This window comes from Osmerus mordax, chromosome 11 (genome assembly GCF_038355195.1).
Source record: "Osmerus mordax isolate fOsmMor3 chromosome 11, fOsmMor3.pri, whole genome shotgun sequence".
NCBI lineage: Eukaryota > Metazoa > Chordata > Actinopteri > Osmeriformes > Osmeridae > Osmerus > Osmerus mordax.
The window spans coordinates 561144-577154 of NC_090060.1; the positions used below are offsets into that span (position 1 = coordinate 561144).

General features: G+C 45.7%; 1 protein-coding gene and 5 non-coding genes across 6 annotated transcripts; 5 read left to right on the plus strand and 1 right to left on the minus strand.

Moving 5' to 3' along the window:
• Window positions 1-254: 254 nt before the first annotated feature.
• On the minus strand, window positions 255-13967 carry LOC136951934 (piggyBac transposable element-derived protein 4-like). Its single transcript, XM_067246594.1, has 3 exons — window positions 13769-13967; window positions 678-916; window positions 255-575 (listed from the first exon to the last, which is right to left on the minus strand). Exons 1-3 carry the CDS (start codon window positions 13965-13967, stop codon window positions 255-257), a joined length of 759 nt encoding a protein of 252 aa, XP_067102695.1.
• On the plus strand, window positions 2656-2728 carry trnav-cac (transfer RNA valine (anticodon CAC)). The gene has a single exon. It is a non-coding gene; the product is annotated as a tRNA-Val (tRNA).
• On the plus strand, window positions 3065-3137 carry trnav-aac (transfer RNA valine (anticodon AAC)). Its single transcript has one exon. It is a non-coding gene; the product is annotated as a tRNA-Val (tRNA).
• trnav-cac (transfer RNA valine (anticodon CAC)) lies at window positions 3814-3886 on the plus strand. The gene has a single exon. It is a non-coding gene; the product is annotated as a tRNA-Val (tRNA).
• Window positions 4224-4296, plus strand: trnav-aac (transfer RNA valine (anticodon AAC)). The gene has a single exon. It is a non-coding gene; the product is annotated as a tRNA-Val (tRNA).
• trnav-cac (transfer RNA valine (anticodon CAC)) lies at window positions 4974-5046 on the plus strand. Its single transcript has one exon. It is a non-coding gene; the product is annotated as a tRNA-Val (tRNA).
• Window positions 13968-16011: the final 2044 nt, after the last annotated feature.

A 16011-nucleotide genomic window follows, 5' to 3' on the forward strand; every position in this document is an offset into this window, starting at 1 on the left:
CTTACTGGCAGGCACCGGCGACGTCGGTCCTGCTGCTGCCGCTGCGCCATCCTCTCCGGGTCGCCGTTGAGGAGGCGGATCGCGACAGCTGGCCATCCGTAGATCTTTCACAACCGCGGCAGCAGCTCCCGTGCGGGGCAGACATCGTCTTCTTTTAATCAGCGGAGTCACGAGGGCCCTTCCGAGCTGCTCGAGGAAAAACCTCCTCTTGTTGCGCTTATGCGGCATCCAGTTGGGGTTGACCTCTCTCCATATCACAAAGGCGTTGTAGGAGGAGACGTCAACGATGTTGCTGAAGATGACGAGGGGCCAGCGGGCGTCTTCCTTTTACAGCTGTAGGCCGTGATGACCTTATCCAGATTGTCGACTCCTCCTTTGTTCAAATTGTAATCCAGGACGATGGTCGGTTTGCCGTCGTTTCTGTCACTGATTTCAGCGTCTGTGTGGCGTGTGCTCATGAGTAAAACGTTCTTATTTTTCTTTGCGAGGTAGGAAACCAGAGTGGTGGTTGGAGTGAAGGCGAACTGCGACGACAGCACCCGTCGCGTCTTCGTCGTCAGCAGCTCGGACGGGAGCTCGGCCCTGTTCTTTCGCACGGTGCCAACCACGGTCATGTTTCTCGTCGCCATGAGCTCTCGTCCGAGTTCGTAAGAGGTGAAGAAATTGTCACACGTGACATTGCGATCCTTCAGGCCCTCTGTCACGTCGAGCACGACGCGCATCCCCTGGTTCCTCTCCGGGACTCCGTCCATCTGCTTCCCGGTGTAGACTTGCATCTTCCAAGCGTAGCTTGATTTTGCATCGCACGCGACCCACGACTTGATGCCGTATTTCGCCGGTTTGCTTGGCATGTATTGCTTGAAAGGACACCGTCCTCTGAACGCAAGCAGTTGTTCATCCACGGTCACTTCGGGCCCTGGGTCGTAGAATCAGAATCAGAATCAGAAAGGGATTTATTCGCCATGAAAGTTTGCACAGACAAGGAATTTGCTTTGGCAGGAAGGTGCATACAATAAACATATACCTAAAATTTAAATATGTGGACTAACTATACTAAGGGTACATAAACTAGCAGTACTAAGTGGGATAAATATAAGTTGCCGTAAATTACAATATAAAAATACAAAAATACAAATATTACAAAAAATACAAATGTACAAGATACCATGTTGTGGTGCAGTGCAAAAGAGGTGTGTTTTAAGCAATAAGTCATTTGAGTCAGTGTGGTCCCTTGGCCTTGTTGAAGAGGCCAACAGCGGAAGGGAAGAAACTGTTTTTGTGGCGTGAGGTATTGGTCCTGATAGACCGCAGCCTTCTGCCGGAGGGGAGTGACTGAAACAGGGAGTGTCCAGGGTGGGAGGAGTCGGCCACAATCTTCCTCGCTTGCCTCAGGGTCCTCGAGGTGTGCAGGTCCTCGAGGGTAGGCAGATTGCAGCCAATCACCTTCTCAGCAGTACGGATGATACGCTGCAGTCTGCTCTTGTCCTTGGCAGTGGCAGCAGCGTACCAGACGGTGATGGAGGAGGTGAGGATGGACTCAATGATGGCTGAGTAGAAGTGCACCATCATTGTCTTTGGCAGGTTGAACTTCTTCAGCTGCCGAAGGAAGTACATCCTCTGTTGTGCTTTCTTGATGAGGGAGCTGATGTTCAGTTCCCACTTGAGGTCCTGGGAGAGGATAGTGCCCAGGAAGCGGAAGGACTCCACAGTGTTGACTGGGGAGTCACACAGGGTGATGGGGGTGAGTGGGGCTGTGTTCCTCCTGAAGTCCACAACCATCTCCACTGTCTTAAGGGCATTGAGCTCTAAGTTGTTCTGGCTGCACCAGGTCACCAGGTTGGCCGCTTCCCACCTATAATCAGACTCGTCTCCACCAGAGATGAGCCCAATAAGGGTGGTGTCGTCCGCAAACTTCAGGAGTTTGACGGACGGATGACTGGAGGTGCAACTGTTGGTGTACAGGGAGAACAGCAGAGGAGAAAGGACGCAGCCCTGAGGTGATCCGGTGCTGATGGACCGGGAGTCAGAGACTTGTGTTCCCAGCTTAACGCACTGCTTCCTGTCAGACAGGAAGTCTGTGATGACATGTCATTCTTTGAAATGGGAAGTCAGCTACCCTGGTGCAACTTGTGCGGATTCGCCTTTTAAGCCGTTCCGTTGTTTCTACCAGTCGGTAGAATCCCGTTCAGCAAGATTACCATGAATGTCATGGGCCAAGGACCTTTGTTACTTCTGAGACCTTCAGACCAGTCGTTCGCGATCCTGGTCCCACCTGCCCTGCCCTGCATGTTTGAGATGTTTCCCTGCTCCAACACACCCGATTCAAATAAGTGGGTCGTTATGTAGCTCTCTAGAAGCCTGGTAACCAACATGCATTTGAATCAGGTGTGTTGGAGCCAAGAAACCTCAAAAAACATGCAGGACAGGGGTTCCCTGAGGACAGGGTTAAGAACCACAGATCTAAAGCATGCTGGCCTGAGGACAAGGGTTGAAAACCACTGTCTTAGACCGTCTCAGTGCCCGCTGACTTGTTGAAGAACCATATCAACTGGTTCATGAGCCCAAATGCCCATTTGACATGATAAAGGCGTGTCCTTGTTCTGTGTCCTTGTTTGTGTGGGTGTGGAGTGAGATTCTGTTATTGGTTAGGAAGAAGTTTCCGTAGTGTAGTGGTTATCACGTTCGCCTCACACGCGAAAGGTCCCCGGTTCGAGACCGGGCGTAAACATGTCCCCTTTTATCAGCAGTCTCGTAAATAATTGATGCATTGTCGACAGTTAGAGTTTGTTGGAGTACCCTGGTGCCACATGCTCCGTCGTTTTCTGTAGAGCTTGGTAAGGGTCCAATCAGGTCTAACGCATGCAGAGCAGGGAAACCTGAGGTCCAGGATTGGGAAAGGTTGCTTAGGACAATCTCATTTGTTGCTAGCTTGCTGAAGAAGAGTATCAACTAGTTCATGAGCCGAAAGGCCCATGTCGAGATTTTAAATGTGTGTCCTTGTTCTGTTGCCTTGTTACTTGCGTGTTTGTGTGTGCACTGGGCTTCTGTCTTTCAGGAGTTGGCAGTTTCCGTAGTGTAGCGGTTATCACGTTCACTTAACACGCGAAAGGTCCCCGGTTCGAGACCGGGCGGAAACTTCTGCGTCTTTCCTCGGTTTTCGTCCAATGGCGATCCTCTCGAGAGTAGTGAATGTCCCATGTAGTCCCAATGTCCCAAGAAGTCCCATGATTCAGTGGAGTTGACATGTCATTCTTTGAAATGGGAAGTCAGCTACCCTGGTGCAACTTGTGCGGATTCGCCTTTTAAGCCGTTCCGTTGTTTCTACCAGTCGGTAGAATCCCGTTCAGCAAGATTACCATGAATGTCATGGGCCAAGGACCTTTGTTACTTCTGAGACCTTCAGACCAGTCGTTCGCGATCCTGGTCCCACCTGCCCTGCCCTGCATGTTTGAGATGTTTCCCTGCTCCAACACACCCGATTCAAATAAGTGGGTCGTTATGTAGCTCTCTAGAAGCCTGGTAACGAACATGCATTTGAATCGGGTGTGTTGGAGCCAAGAAACCTCTAAAAACATGCAGGACAGGGGTTCCCTGAGGACAGGGTTAAGAACCACTGATCTAAAGCATGCTGGCCTGAGGACAAGGGTTGAGAACCACTGCCTTAGACCGTCTCAGTGCCCGCTGACTTGTTGAAGAACCATATCAACTGGTTCATGAGCCCAAATGCCCATTTGACATGATAAAGGTGTGTCCTCGTTCTGTGTCCTTGTTTGTCTGGGTGTGCAGTGAGATTCTGTTGTTGGTTAGGAAGAAGATTCCGTAGTGTAGTGGTTATCATGTTCGCCTCACACGCGAAAGGCCCCCGGTTCGAGACCGGGCGGAAACATGTCCCCTTTTATCAGCAGTCTCGTAAATAATTGATGCATTGTCGACAGTTACGAGTTTGTTGGAGTACCCTGGTGCCACATGCTCCGTCGTTTTCTGTAGAGCTTGGTAAGGGTCCAATCAGGTCTAACGCATGCAGAGCAGGGAAACCTGAGGTCCAGGATTGGGAAAGGTTGCTTTGGACAATCTCATTTGTTGCTAGCTTGCTGAAGAAGAGTATCAACTAGTTCATGAGCCGAAAGGCCCATGTCAAGATTTGAAATGTGTGTCCTTATTCTGTTTCCTTGTTACTTGCGTGTTTGTGTGTGCACTGGGCTTCTGTCTTTCAGGAGTTGGCAGTTTCCGTAGTGTAGCGGTTATCACGTTCGCTTAACACGCGAAAGGTCCCCGGTTCGAGACCGGGCGGAAACTTCTGCGTCTTTCCTCGGTTTTCGTCCAATGGCGATCCTCTCGAGAGTAGTTAATGTCCCATGTAGTCCCAATGTCCCAAGAAGTCCCATGATTCAGTGGAGTTGACATGTCATTCTTTGAAATGGGAAGTCAGCTACCCTGGTGCAACTTGTGCGGATTCGCCTTTTAAGCCGTTCCGTTGTTTCTACCAGTCGGTAGAATCCCGTTCAGCAAGATTACCATGAATGTCATGGGCCAAGGACCTTTGTTACTTCTGAGACCTTCAGACCAGTCGTTCGCGATCCTGGTCCCACCTGCCCTGCCCTGCATGTTTGAGATGTTTCCCTGCTCCAACACACCCGATTCAAATAAGTGGGTCGTTATGTAGCTCTCTAGAAGCCTGGTAACGAACATGCATTTGAATCAGGTGTGTTGGAGCCAAGAAACCTCTAAAAACATGCAGGACAGGGGTGCCCTTAGGACAGGGTTAAGAACCACTGATCTAAAGCATGCTGGCCTGAGGACAAGGGTTGAGAACCACTGCCTTAGACCGTCTCAGTGCCCGCTGACTTGTTGAAGAACCATATCAACTGGTTCATGAGCCCAAATGCCCATTTGACATGATAAAGGCGTGTCCTCATTCGGTGTCCTTGTTTGTGTGGGTGTGCAGTGAGATTCTGTTGTTTGGTTAGGAAGAAGTTTCCGTAGTGTAGTGGTTATCAAGTTTGCCTCACACGCGAAAGGTCCCCGGTTCGAGACCGGGCGGAAACACGTCCCCTTTTATCAGCAGTCTCGTAAATAATTGATGCATTGTCGACAGTTACGAGTTTGTTGGAGTACCCTGGTGCCACATGCTCCGTCGTTTTCTGTAGAGCTTGGTAAGGGTCCAATCAGTTCTAACGCATGCAGAGCAGGGAAACCTGAGGTCCAGTATTGGGAAAGGTTGCTTTGGACAATCTCATTTGTTGCTAGCTTGCTGAAGAAGAGTATCAACTAGTTCATGAGCCGAAATGCCCATGTCAAGATTTAAGTTCTCCCGGAACTCAAAGTGCTTGCATGATACTTGCATGCTGTGCCACTGTCCTCTATTCACATAATGTCCAACTGTAGTAAACATGTCAGCATGAACGGTAGTTTAATTTGATTGTCTATGTTATCATATGGCTATGACTGTGTCTGATTCTGACGTTGTTTAATAAAATACATGTACATCAACCTTTTGCATTATTCGTGTAGTTGGACGATGAAGGTGTATGCCATACCACTAATTGGTATGACTTGACTAATGTCAAGGCGGGACCTTGACATTAGTAACTTGCTGTAAGTGAGTGCTTATATAGATAAGCTGCCAGTTAGACTTAAATTGTCAACTTAGATGTTCAAATTCTAGAGGAGTCTTGCAATGTCATGGGCAGGTATCTACGCCGCATCCAAAGTCAACATTGAGATGTCTAACCCCAGGCGTGATGTCTACACAGAGACTTCTCAACTCGTTAAATGCTTCCTAGGGGAATTTACAGGAGTGCTTAAACCTAGCTGGAAAGAAAAGGAACCTATGTCAACGATGAAAAGGGTTGTTGGCAAATTATTGGAGAAGCACGCCAGAGTATACAATGGTAGGTAATACGTCTATGTCTCTAGGTAATAATACAATGGCATAAACTCAAAGCTGTTATGCTCAATGTCATCAATATTTGTTTTTAAAGGTATGATCAGGACAATTTCTTGTGCTGACATAGAGGGCAATGCGAAATTAGTCGGTGTAGTAGCAATTCACCTTTTTGAAGACGGGATCGTCAACTGGGGCCGTGTCGCCAGCCTGTTAGCCTTTGGAGCTGTAGTGTGTCAACATTTAAAGGACGGGGGCGTGGACAACTGTGTAGAGTTGGTTGGAGAGGACATAGCTGTCTACCTGGCCACCAACCAGAAGACTTGGCTAGTCGAAAACAACACCTGGGTAAGCTGCGTAACGGCCTAACGGATGACGGTGACACTGAGTGTAAGACTGTAATCTAATGTTAATTACCATTTTGTCACAGGATGGCTTTGTCAAATTCTTTCAAGTGACAGAAGTGGAGTCCACATTGAGGAAGACAATTGTGAAATGTGTGGACATTGCAGCAACACTGGTTTTGTTGACACTGAAGAAGTTCTGAATTCCAGCCTCTGCTCTGGTGTTACATTTACACATTTTGAAATGTAATAATAAAGGCTTATATCACACGCTTAAACCGTATATTCGTTCTTTATTTGCTACAAATGGTTTATGTCAGTGTTATTACACATGGTGGTATAGATACAAATTATATATTTGGAGACAAATCAACGTACACAATACACATACAATATCATATTCAGTTCAGTCTTCGTGTTCGGTCTTCGCGTCGGTGTCGCTACAACACATTTTTTATTAATAAGGGTCGCTCAGTGCAGCGCCGGTCTCCTCTGTGAAGTCACAACATCCCCATTCTAATTGATAAGGGTCACTCAGTGCAGCGACTGTCTCATCGGCGAAGTGACTGAAGTGACCGAAGTTGCAAGGGTCGCTCAGTGCAGCGACTGTCTCATCGGAGAAGTGGCCGAAGTCCACTCAGCGACGGTCTCTGCTGTTGAGTCCTTGGTTGCCACATCGGAACTGTTGTGTAAGACGCAGGAGCCCAAGACTACGTTATCGTCGGTGATGTATAGTGACTGCAAATCACATAGACACTTAATATGGGGGTCTGCAATCCACACGATCTCAGAGGTTTCGTCAATCACGCAACCTCGGAATACGCATATCAGTTTGTCGTCTAGCATCCGCACAATCGCAGAGGCTTCGTCATTCTTGCAAGCTTTGACTAAGCATGCCAGTTTGTTGACTACCATCCACTTAATCTCAGAGGTTTTGTCAATCTTGCTAGCTTTGAGTACGCATGTCAGTTTATTGTCAAAAATCCACACAATCTCTGAGATTCCTTTAATTTGACAATCTTTGAGTATTGATGCCAGTTCCTCTAGACTCAACACAAGGTTGGGTGTTTTGCAAATCTTGCAAATCTTGCAAGCTTGGAGTTTGTTGTCAACTTGACCTTAAGTTGCGTCAGTCCAGATGTTATCCAAGAAACATTTCCAGTAGTGGTTTGACTTTGAATGTGTTAGGGGTTTGTAAAATGTGTCCCCTGCGGTTTCAACGGCTCCGATTGCCTTTAGGACGTTGACGATGTCCAGTATCCTGCGTATTGGAATGTTTAAACGTTTAGCAAAGTTGCTTACACAAAACATTCTTGGGTCACTACACATGTAGTGATACGTGACATTGCTTTGATGTATCAGGCTATTTTCTTGGCAGATCTTATACTGCTTTGTGTTGAATGCGAATCCTTTCTGATTTTTAATCACCAGCCCAACACCTTGCAGAACGTGAAGGCTATCATTTAACCTGCAATATTTTACGTTCAGTATATCGGCTGCAGACGCGCATGTAAAAGTCTTTGGCGATTTCCCCATCTGATTTAGGAGCTGTTCAGTCAGTCTTGTCATCTCGGCATTCCTGTGAGTGGGTTTCTCAAGAGCGGCTACCTTACAAGCTGGTTTCTTAAGAGCAGGTTCCTTACGAGCAGCACACCGGGACATCGTTGTTGACCGTATAGTATGCTGATAAATCTCCTCAGAATTAATGTTGAAAAGACTTTATATCTCAAGTTTAACATCTTAAATGCTGCCAATGGTTTAGTCATCAATACATTAGTGTCTTGTGCATATCACCAAGGACACCTTATATATGTTGCTAAAGGGTTGAACCCCTTCAGTTTATGTAGTCTTGTAGTGAGCACTGAGGTTGGCTGTAACAGTCAAGGTCGGCTGTATCAGTCGTTGTTGGACGTCACAGTTTTTTATGTAACTGTTCACCCCTTTATAAACCCCCTCATTCAGCTTGTCCACAACTATAGCTGAAAGGTTATATCCCATCAGACTCAGAATGGAGAATTACATAAAAGAAGACATTATCGGCAAAGGTGCCTTCGGAGTCGTATACAAAGTCAAATGTAGGGAGACAGGAAAATCATTTGCCTTGAAGCATTACGTCCGCGGTGTGGAGGATTCGACAGTGAGAGAGATGTCATGTCTCGCTTCACTGAGTGGGCATCCTAACATAATACAGATGCTCGATTGCTTCGTAGACAATGGAACACTCGCCATGCTCATGCCCTACCTACCCTACAATCTGAGCGAACTGATTCACAACAAACAAGCTGAGAAATCCTACTTAAATCGAGACCTGCCGCCACAAGCCCTCCCGTTGAGTTTTGTGGCTCATTTCTAGCCAAGTGGCCAGTGCTCTGTCCTACATGCACCGATTGAGTATAGTGCACAGAGACCTGACACCTTTCAACGTGCTACTGACAAAAAATCTCACTGTCAAGGTGGCCGACATGGGCCTTTCCAGACAAATCTCAAAATGGATGAGCTTGAATGTGGTCACTGTGCCATACAGGGCTCCTGAATTGTTTGGTGCAGGTCATTTTGGAGATTACACTTGTTCCATAGACATGTGGAGTCTGGGTGTAATGATAGCGGACGCCATGGAAAGAAGGATTGTATTTCGTGGGTATGACAATGCGACCGACTTTGAGCGCAGGGGTGAAACTGTGCCCACCTACCAGCTCATTTATCAGTGTCTATATAATCCTATGACTATAATACCTACTGCAATGGGATGTGATGTCGTTCGAAGAATCGTCTTGAAATTATTGGACGTCTATGGGACCAACAGACTTATGGCTCACAAACTGTTACAGGATAGAGAGTGGATGACGCTTGCGTCTTGCATGACTGAAGAAATTAAGAATGTGGTCAGAAACCAGGTTGAGCGAAGTTAAAAAGAGGACTGTGTGTGTATAATGTTTTTTTTATTAGAACTTTATCATACTGTGCACACTTTTATTCATTCTGTGAAATTGTACATGTATTATTCTACAATGTCAGTATAAATCTACTATATTCAAACGATTTACATGTCTCGATTCGTTATAGTAGTAGTGATGTCATGACATAATGTGTTCGTTAGTGCATGATACAGGATTGGAGTTTATAATAGTTATTACAAGACCATCGTATCACGCCATGAGAGTCGTTTAGTACTTCGTAATAATAAACTCTTGAAATCGACTTGTTGTACATGTTGCGTCATTCGACATCTCCCTGCAATACAATATGGTCTGTTCCAATTACATCTACCATGCAGGTGTTTTTATCATCTTCACAATGTGTGGGTTGGGAGAAACTTGGACACATGTACCATCCGATTTATGTATAAACACAGGGTTGAATAGATGATCGATTTGGTTGACAGATAATTTTGCCAAGTTGTATATGTAAGAACCATCAATTTTGACATATATCAGGTAGTACAATCTCAAGTTTTGGTCTCTATGTACCATGATAGCGTAACGGCATCTCGTATGGTCTTTACCGTGCAACTCGTGTGGACCCTCCTGACTCCAACATACAAGAATGCAACATTTCAATCTGTCGGACAGTCGTTCCATCTCTGAGCAATGACACATGTTTGGTTTAATTTCAGAGATGACCTTGAATTCTTCTTCTCTGGCTTGTAAAATGCTTAGTAAAGTATGAACGGGGTTATGATGTCCCAGGTTGACAAGCTTGATATCGCCCTCACCTTTCAGGTGCATTACAACATTCAGGGGAATCGGTAGCCTGAGGGTGGTCTCTCCTGACCCGTCACCGGTGAACTTGAAAAACTTTCTATGACCACTGCCTTCTTGTTCGACTGGAGAAGTAACAGTATCAGGGTGTGATAGGACTTGACTTTGTGTTTCACATTTTACGTCCTCTAACTTTAGGTCACGAGCGGACGTTGTTTCTACTTCTGAGTTTCGTTTCATGTTAGAATCACATTCTTGCTTTTTAAAAGGTTGTTCCATTTTTGTATCTTCTGAAGATTCTAAGGTTGTCCATTTTCTTTTAAGAGGGGTTTTGATTACTCTTTGTGTACACGATTGAACCCCTACTTCCATGGGTACATGTTGCTGATGCAGTGAGTATGATGTTGCGTATATGATTCTCATAGTCGTTGAAAAAATTACCTGGAGTGTAAGATACACACATAGCTTGTTCTATGTCATCATCAGAATCCGTCTTGACCACTTGAATACATCTCCCCTGAATGAACGTAATAAGTCTTTCAAGGGATGAGTCTTTCAGAAGTTTGATTTCATCTAGCACACTTGTGACATTACACTCAAGTATGTCAAAACCGAAACACTGCTGTATTGTAGCCAATTTAATGTTAGCTAGTTGCAAATCCTCGTCCACAGTTGTTAACATGGCAACTTCTTCAGATAGAGTCCTAACGGTTAGTTTGAGCTTGATGTTCTTGTCTTCATGGAAAGCGATGGAACGTGAAAGCTCCTCGATTTGCTTAGACAACATGTTGTCCAGTGATCTCCTTTCAAGCTTAAAATCATCCACGATTTTAACTTGGTCACTTCTGAGCACTTCTGTTGTAGTCTTTAGCGAGGATATTGTCTCTAGAAAGGCGCCGCAGGACCGTGTTAGACTGTCGATTTGAGCATTAAATTCTGCTTTTGTTTCTAAATGTCGTTTATGCGTTTCGGCACTTGTGGAGTCTTGGCTAGCTGAGCTGTCAACTCATCACGTTGCACACTCTACCTCTTCCTCTCTGATGTGTGCTCATTTGTTATTCTACTCATATCCCTAGTGAGGTCATCGTATAACTCTCGATACTTGTTCAAACGGTCTTGTAATTCATTGAAACGAGTGTCTCTTTCGATGCTCTGTGTACGGTGTTCTACATCACAATGCTTTGACAGCTCCTCTTTTTGTTGCAAGGTATCCTGAGTGCGGTACAAACGACTAGACATGTCTGCACAGTCGGCTTGTAAACAGTCGATTTCCTTCCTAGCGGATGTCAACTCGTTCTGCTGTTTTACATATTCATTTCTCACATGGACAAGTTTGTCACTGCGTTGCTTCAACATTGAACTGAGAGTACATCCTATATCAAGTACAGTGTCCCAGTGTATCTTGAGGGACTCAATGACGTGACTGGGAGACGACGGGGAAACTCTGCCAGACACCAACGAGTGTTTGCAGATTGTCGAAAGTGTTGCAGATCGCATCCTCCTTCTCGAGGGATTCCAATAAATCCTTAACGATAGTTACGAGTTGATGTTCGAGATCTCCCTTTACAATACTCGCAATGTATTTCAGCGCTTGATCAGCTTGTTTAACATGGTCTGCAGTTTGTAAAAACCTAGTCTCTCTAAATGTATCTCATAGACTTTTACCCAGTCTACGGATAATAAGATCGTAACAACCACACAATTCCATAGCCACACCAAAGCCTATTGTGTCGCAAACTTTCGTTTTTTCAAACGCTTCAAACCACTTAGCCAAGTCTCCGAAATTCGTCTCAAGTGCATCGACTGCTATTAAGGTTTCGTCAAGGGAAATTCTTGTGCGAGGTTGGACAGCCAGGGCTGTTGACATGTCCGATTCCGTGTTAGATGGTGAGGATTCCACCTCGGTAGCCGAAGGGAATAGTTTTATATGATATCGAAGAGCATTACACGAGAATCGCTTCCAGTATTGAATTGAAGTTGATGATCTACGGCTCTCATCTCCATTGTCTTGTGATGTTGTAAGGTATCGGTCCCAGAACCTGTGTCGGTTGAGACCGCTGAGGGTTTGCCTGTCAGCAATGGAGCCGATGCTCTCACAATGTCTCTGTCAACATTCCTTTTGCCACAACCACCAGCCTGGGTCATTTTCTTCTTCGACTGCTTCACTTTTGGTCTTTCGCTGTTGTCTTTGTTGGTCTTCGTGTTCTGTGAACGGTGAGATGTTTTTCCTTGATGTGAAGCTTTCTTGATGGCATTCTTGTTCTCTTTCTTGTCCCCAGTAACAACTTGAGCCGTGCTCCCACCACAAGGCGATCGGGTTTGGTTTTGGTCTTTTGTTAGACAGGGTGAACAATGGCGAGCTGGGTATTTGGAGCTCCTTCTGTCCTTGACTTTGGTCGACTTCCCACGCTCTCCACTTGTCGACTTCCCATTTTTCCTCACCGCTTGACCTGTAGACCCTACGGTGATTGAGGCAGTATCTATATTCCCAGTCTGCCCGACCTCGGATGTTTTGAAGGTCTGGCGGTGGGGTTTCCGATCGTCTTCCTATACATCCATTGTCGGCGTATCGAGAGATTGTAGCGCACAGTGTAGTGCAGGTGCCACCGAAGAGCAATCTGTCTATTTGCGACACAGCTGGAACCCTCCTGGGTTCAGGCTCGCACACCGCGGGTGATATTCGATAAGCGTAACCGCACCGTTGACACAATTCAGCCTTATATCGATCACAGATGCTGGTCAACTCTCAATGTGGTGTTAAGTTTACCCAGCTCTTGACACCAACGGTCCAGGGATCCGCAACACAAGGCTGTGAGTATCACTGCCTCATAGGGAGCGTGTATAACGTATTTGGTAATCTTTCCTCCTAAACACCTGGTCACCTCTAAATTCATCCATGTGAGCCTCAAGAGCAACCACTGAGGGGAGGATGGAACTGGTAAGAGGTGAGTGTGATGATTAACACTTTGCCGTGAGAGACTTGACATGTCGGAATCATGCTGCCACAATACACACGTCCCCCACAGTGCGCGTTGCGGATCGGGTATTGCAAGGACGCCTTGCTCACTGTGGCTGTGTAACCTCTCGAGGGTTAGCCTACTCTGCTCGTGCAAGACTTTGAATGCAAGCGGAGCTCCGAGTGTGGATATTGTCTCGCTTACCAGTTTTGAAGCAAGAGTATCCATTTCTGCAGAGTCTAAGCTACGTAATGTAGCAGCCAAGAGGGTGTGAACATGACGGTTCATGCTGGCGTATATTCTTGATACCAGCATCTCGGGTTGATGACCTGAAACGGTGTCCCCTGTGAAAGTATATGCCTTGTAGTGCGCTACCATATCGGAAGGTGTGATCATTTTCACCCAGGCTAACGGTGCTCTGGCTAAAACACTGATTCTTTTAACCTTGTGGCCTTTGGTATCAATATACGTATTGGAAAAGTGTTTGGCTGTAACAAGACCGTAGTTGTCTCCGCTATGGGCGTGCACAGCCCTGAGAAGGATATAGCACGTATTGGGAAGAACGTCTGAGTCAACGGGTATTCGAAAAATTCCGTCAAATCCGGGCTCCGTCAGCGTTACAGATAGGGGTATGCGTTTCTCTATATCAAACATTTGCACCCAGGTGTATTCCAGTTGCGCTATGTCAGCTACGTCGTCAAATCTTATAGTCACGTGGCGGGTAGCGCTCCAGTCGCCTCTCTGACAGGGTTCCATCGTCAGCCGTTCAGCCCTGGAACAAATGACTATGTAATCAATAGTCATCAATGACAACTTTAGACTTCTCCGCAATCACGGCTTCCGATACAACATGACAGTCGCATTTATCCTCTTGTGTAACGTCACCTTGGACTGACATAGACACGGACGGCTGATCGTCTTGAGGGGAATGCGAATTCCCGCCCTCATCTTCGCAGTCCTCCTCTGAACGATCTTCATCGCTGTAAGACTCACTGTCGCTGAGTTCGAGATAGCAGCTACGAGTGGTATTACATTCGAAAGCCTCCATATACTCAGTCATAGCCGCAAAGTCTTCAATCCCCATGATATTCTCAGCTGCTTCAATCGTGGCGTTATCAAACACAGAGTGACCAGTTGACTCAGAGAGAAGTTGAGTCTGCTTCAAAGTCTCCGCACTGTCTCCGGTGTCAGATTCCAGTCTGTTTAAATCTTTGTATAGTCTCATAATTTCTTCAACTGCCTCCGGTTTCTTACCGAGGCTGTGTGTGATGTTTAAGTACACGTGTAGGTTATCATTGCATCCTACAGACGCTTGCCGACCCCCTTGGACTCCCTGCCACCCGTTGTCAAAAGCTTTAACACCATAATGTGTGCAGATTACATCTTTCAACCTTTTAAAGGATATGGCGCGAATGCCTTTAAACAGCTCCACATCATGGCGGAGGACAGAGTCCGATGTGTTATCAGTCATAACCTTGTTGATCTCGAAAACTTCAATTGAAGAGTTAGGTCGTATTAGACACTATTGGCCAAACACACTGTACAGCGTGAGAATAACGTTTCTACATCCACTAATACTTCGGAAAATATAGGCTGGCTACATTTCATACAAGATGTGTACATCTGTTTCAAGTCAGTAAACGTGCAGGTGTTGACATCTCTGGTGCTGAGTGGGACATTTATCATGGTCGCACCACAGCATGAAGACCCAAATTTCAGTTGTTCAAAGTCAAATTCGACGTCAATGTTTTTTGGGTTACCTCTCACCTCAGACGAGTGGAAGGTCTGATTCTTTAGACATCTAGAGCACCTCAGGTCTCCCTCGTCCTTAGGTGGCTGCGGACCTGGTTCTCCGGGTACAAGGAGTATCTGTTTGTGATTATGGTCCACCCAGTTAATGTAACAGTTTAGCACGGCGTACAGTAGCATTTGACACTCAGGCTTTAATTCACTCAGCTTATGAAAATGCTCACTGTGAATAATGTCAACAGCTTGACGCAGTTCAGGTAGACACGCAGCCGCCATTTCCAATAGTTGATCGGTTGTGTAAGCGATGGCAAGGTTGTAATAACAACTCAGACTCCATTCTGAATTGAGTGTAAGCATAGGGTGTCCAATGGTTTTAACCACTTGGAAGGCTTTGGTGAGTTTTGTGTAGTAAGATTTCTTCCTCATCGAAAAACTTAATTTCTGCCTTCTAATTGAACCTCCAACGGAGTCTGAGTGGACTTTCTTCCTTTTCCGATTGATGACTTTATGGACATCAACATTCTTCACAGGCTTATTACGACCCTCCTTGCCAAGCTCGGTCTTACACACAGATGACTCAAAAGGTATGGATTTTGGTTTACGTTTATTGTCTTTACTAGTTAGGTTTCTTGACAGAGTTGTCAATGTGTCACTACTCTGAGATGTAATTGGGTGTGCTTTGCCTTCGGCAAGGGCACAACCTTTGTTCTCTCACATATATATTATTGGGTGTGCTTTGCCTTCGGCAAGGGCACAACCTTTGTTCTCTCACATATATATTATTGGGTGTGCTTTGCCCTCGGCAAGGGCACAACCTTTGTTCTCTCACATATATATTATTATTATTTTTATTATTCTTTTTTGCCCCCCTAAAACTCAGTCAATATTTGGCCTACATAGACAAAGTAGGTGTCAAAAGTTTCGTCTTGGTAGCGATTGAGTTGCTTCTATTGGAATTTACGTTCCGTTGCATGGTTTAGGCTGAAGTTAAGTTTTTGTGGCGAAAAGTGAAGCTAACGGTGGCTAATTTGCTAGCCACAGTCACTGACGTTACTAACGTCACTACGTCACTAAAACCCGCGTGACTACCTTTGGCAGAACATTCGTTTCGCATCTATTAACTTGGGGGATAGCTAGGCTAACTATAGCTTTACTGCAAGGCAGCTGCAGAAACGCCACAAGAAAAGAGGCCAGGGTGATAACTATTTACTCATTTTACTTTGTGATATGACACACAATTGTGATGTGTAATGTACAATATAATCTGGTATTATTAAGGAAGTACATCTACTTTCGGAAACAGTAGTCTACTATTTCACTGAAGTATTAGCATCATGACATTAGCCTGTGTTGCCCGGGCAACACATACTACAGTGGTC

Coding starts and splice junctions, on each gene's coding strand:
- LOC136951934 (XM_067246594.1), bottom strand. CDS start 13,967: ATGGGGATTGAAGACTTTGCGGCTATGACTGAGTATATGGAGGCTTTC. Junction 917..13,768: donor CGTGTCTATGTCAGTCCAAG/GTGACGTTACAC, acceptor TCTACGACCCAG/GGCCCGAAGTGACCGTGGAT. Junction 576..677: donor AGGGCCTGAAGGATCGCAAT/GTCACGTGTGAC, acceptor AACAGGGCCGAG/CTCCCGTCCGAGCTGCTGAC.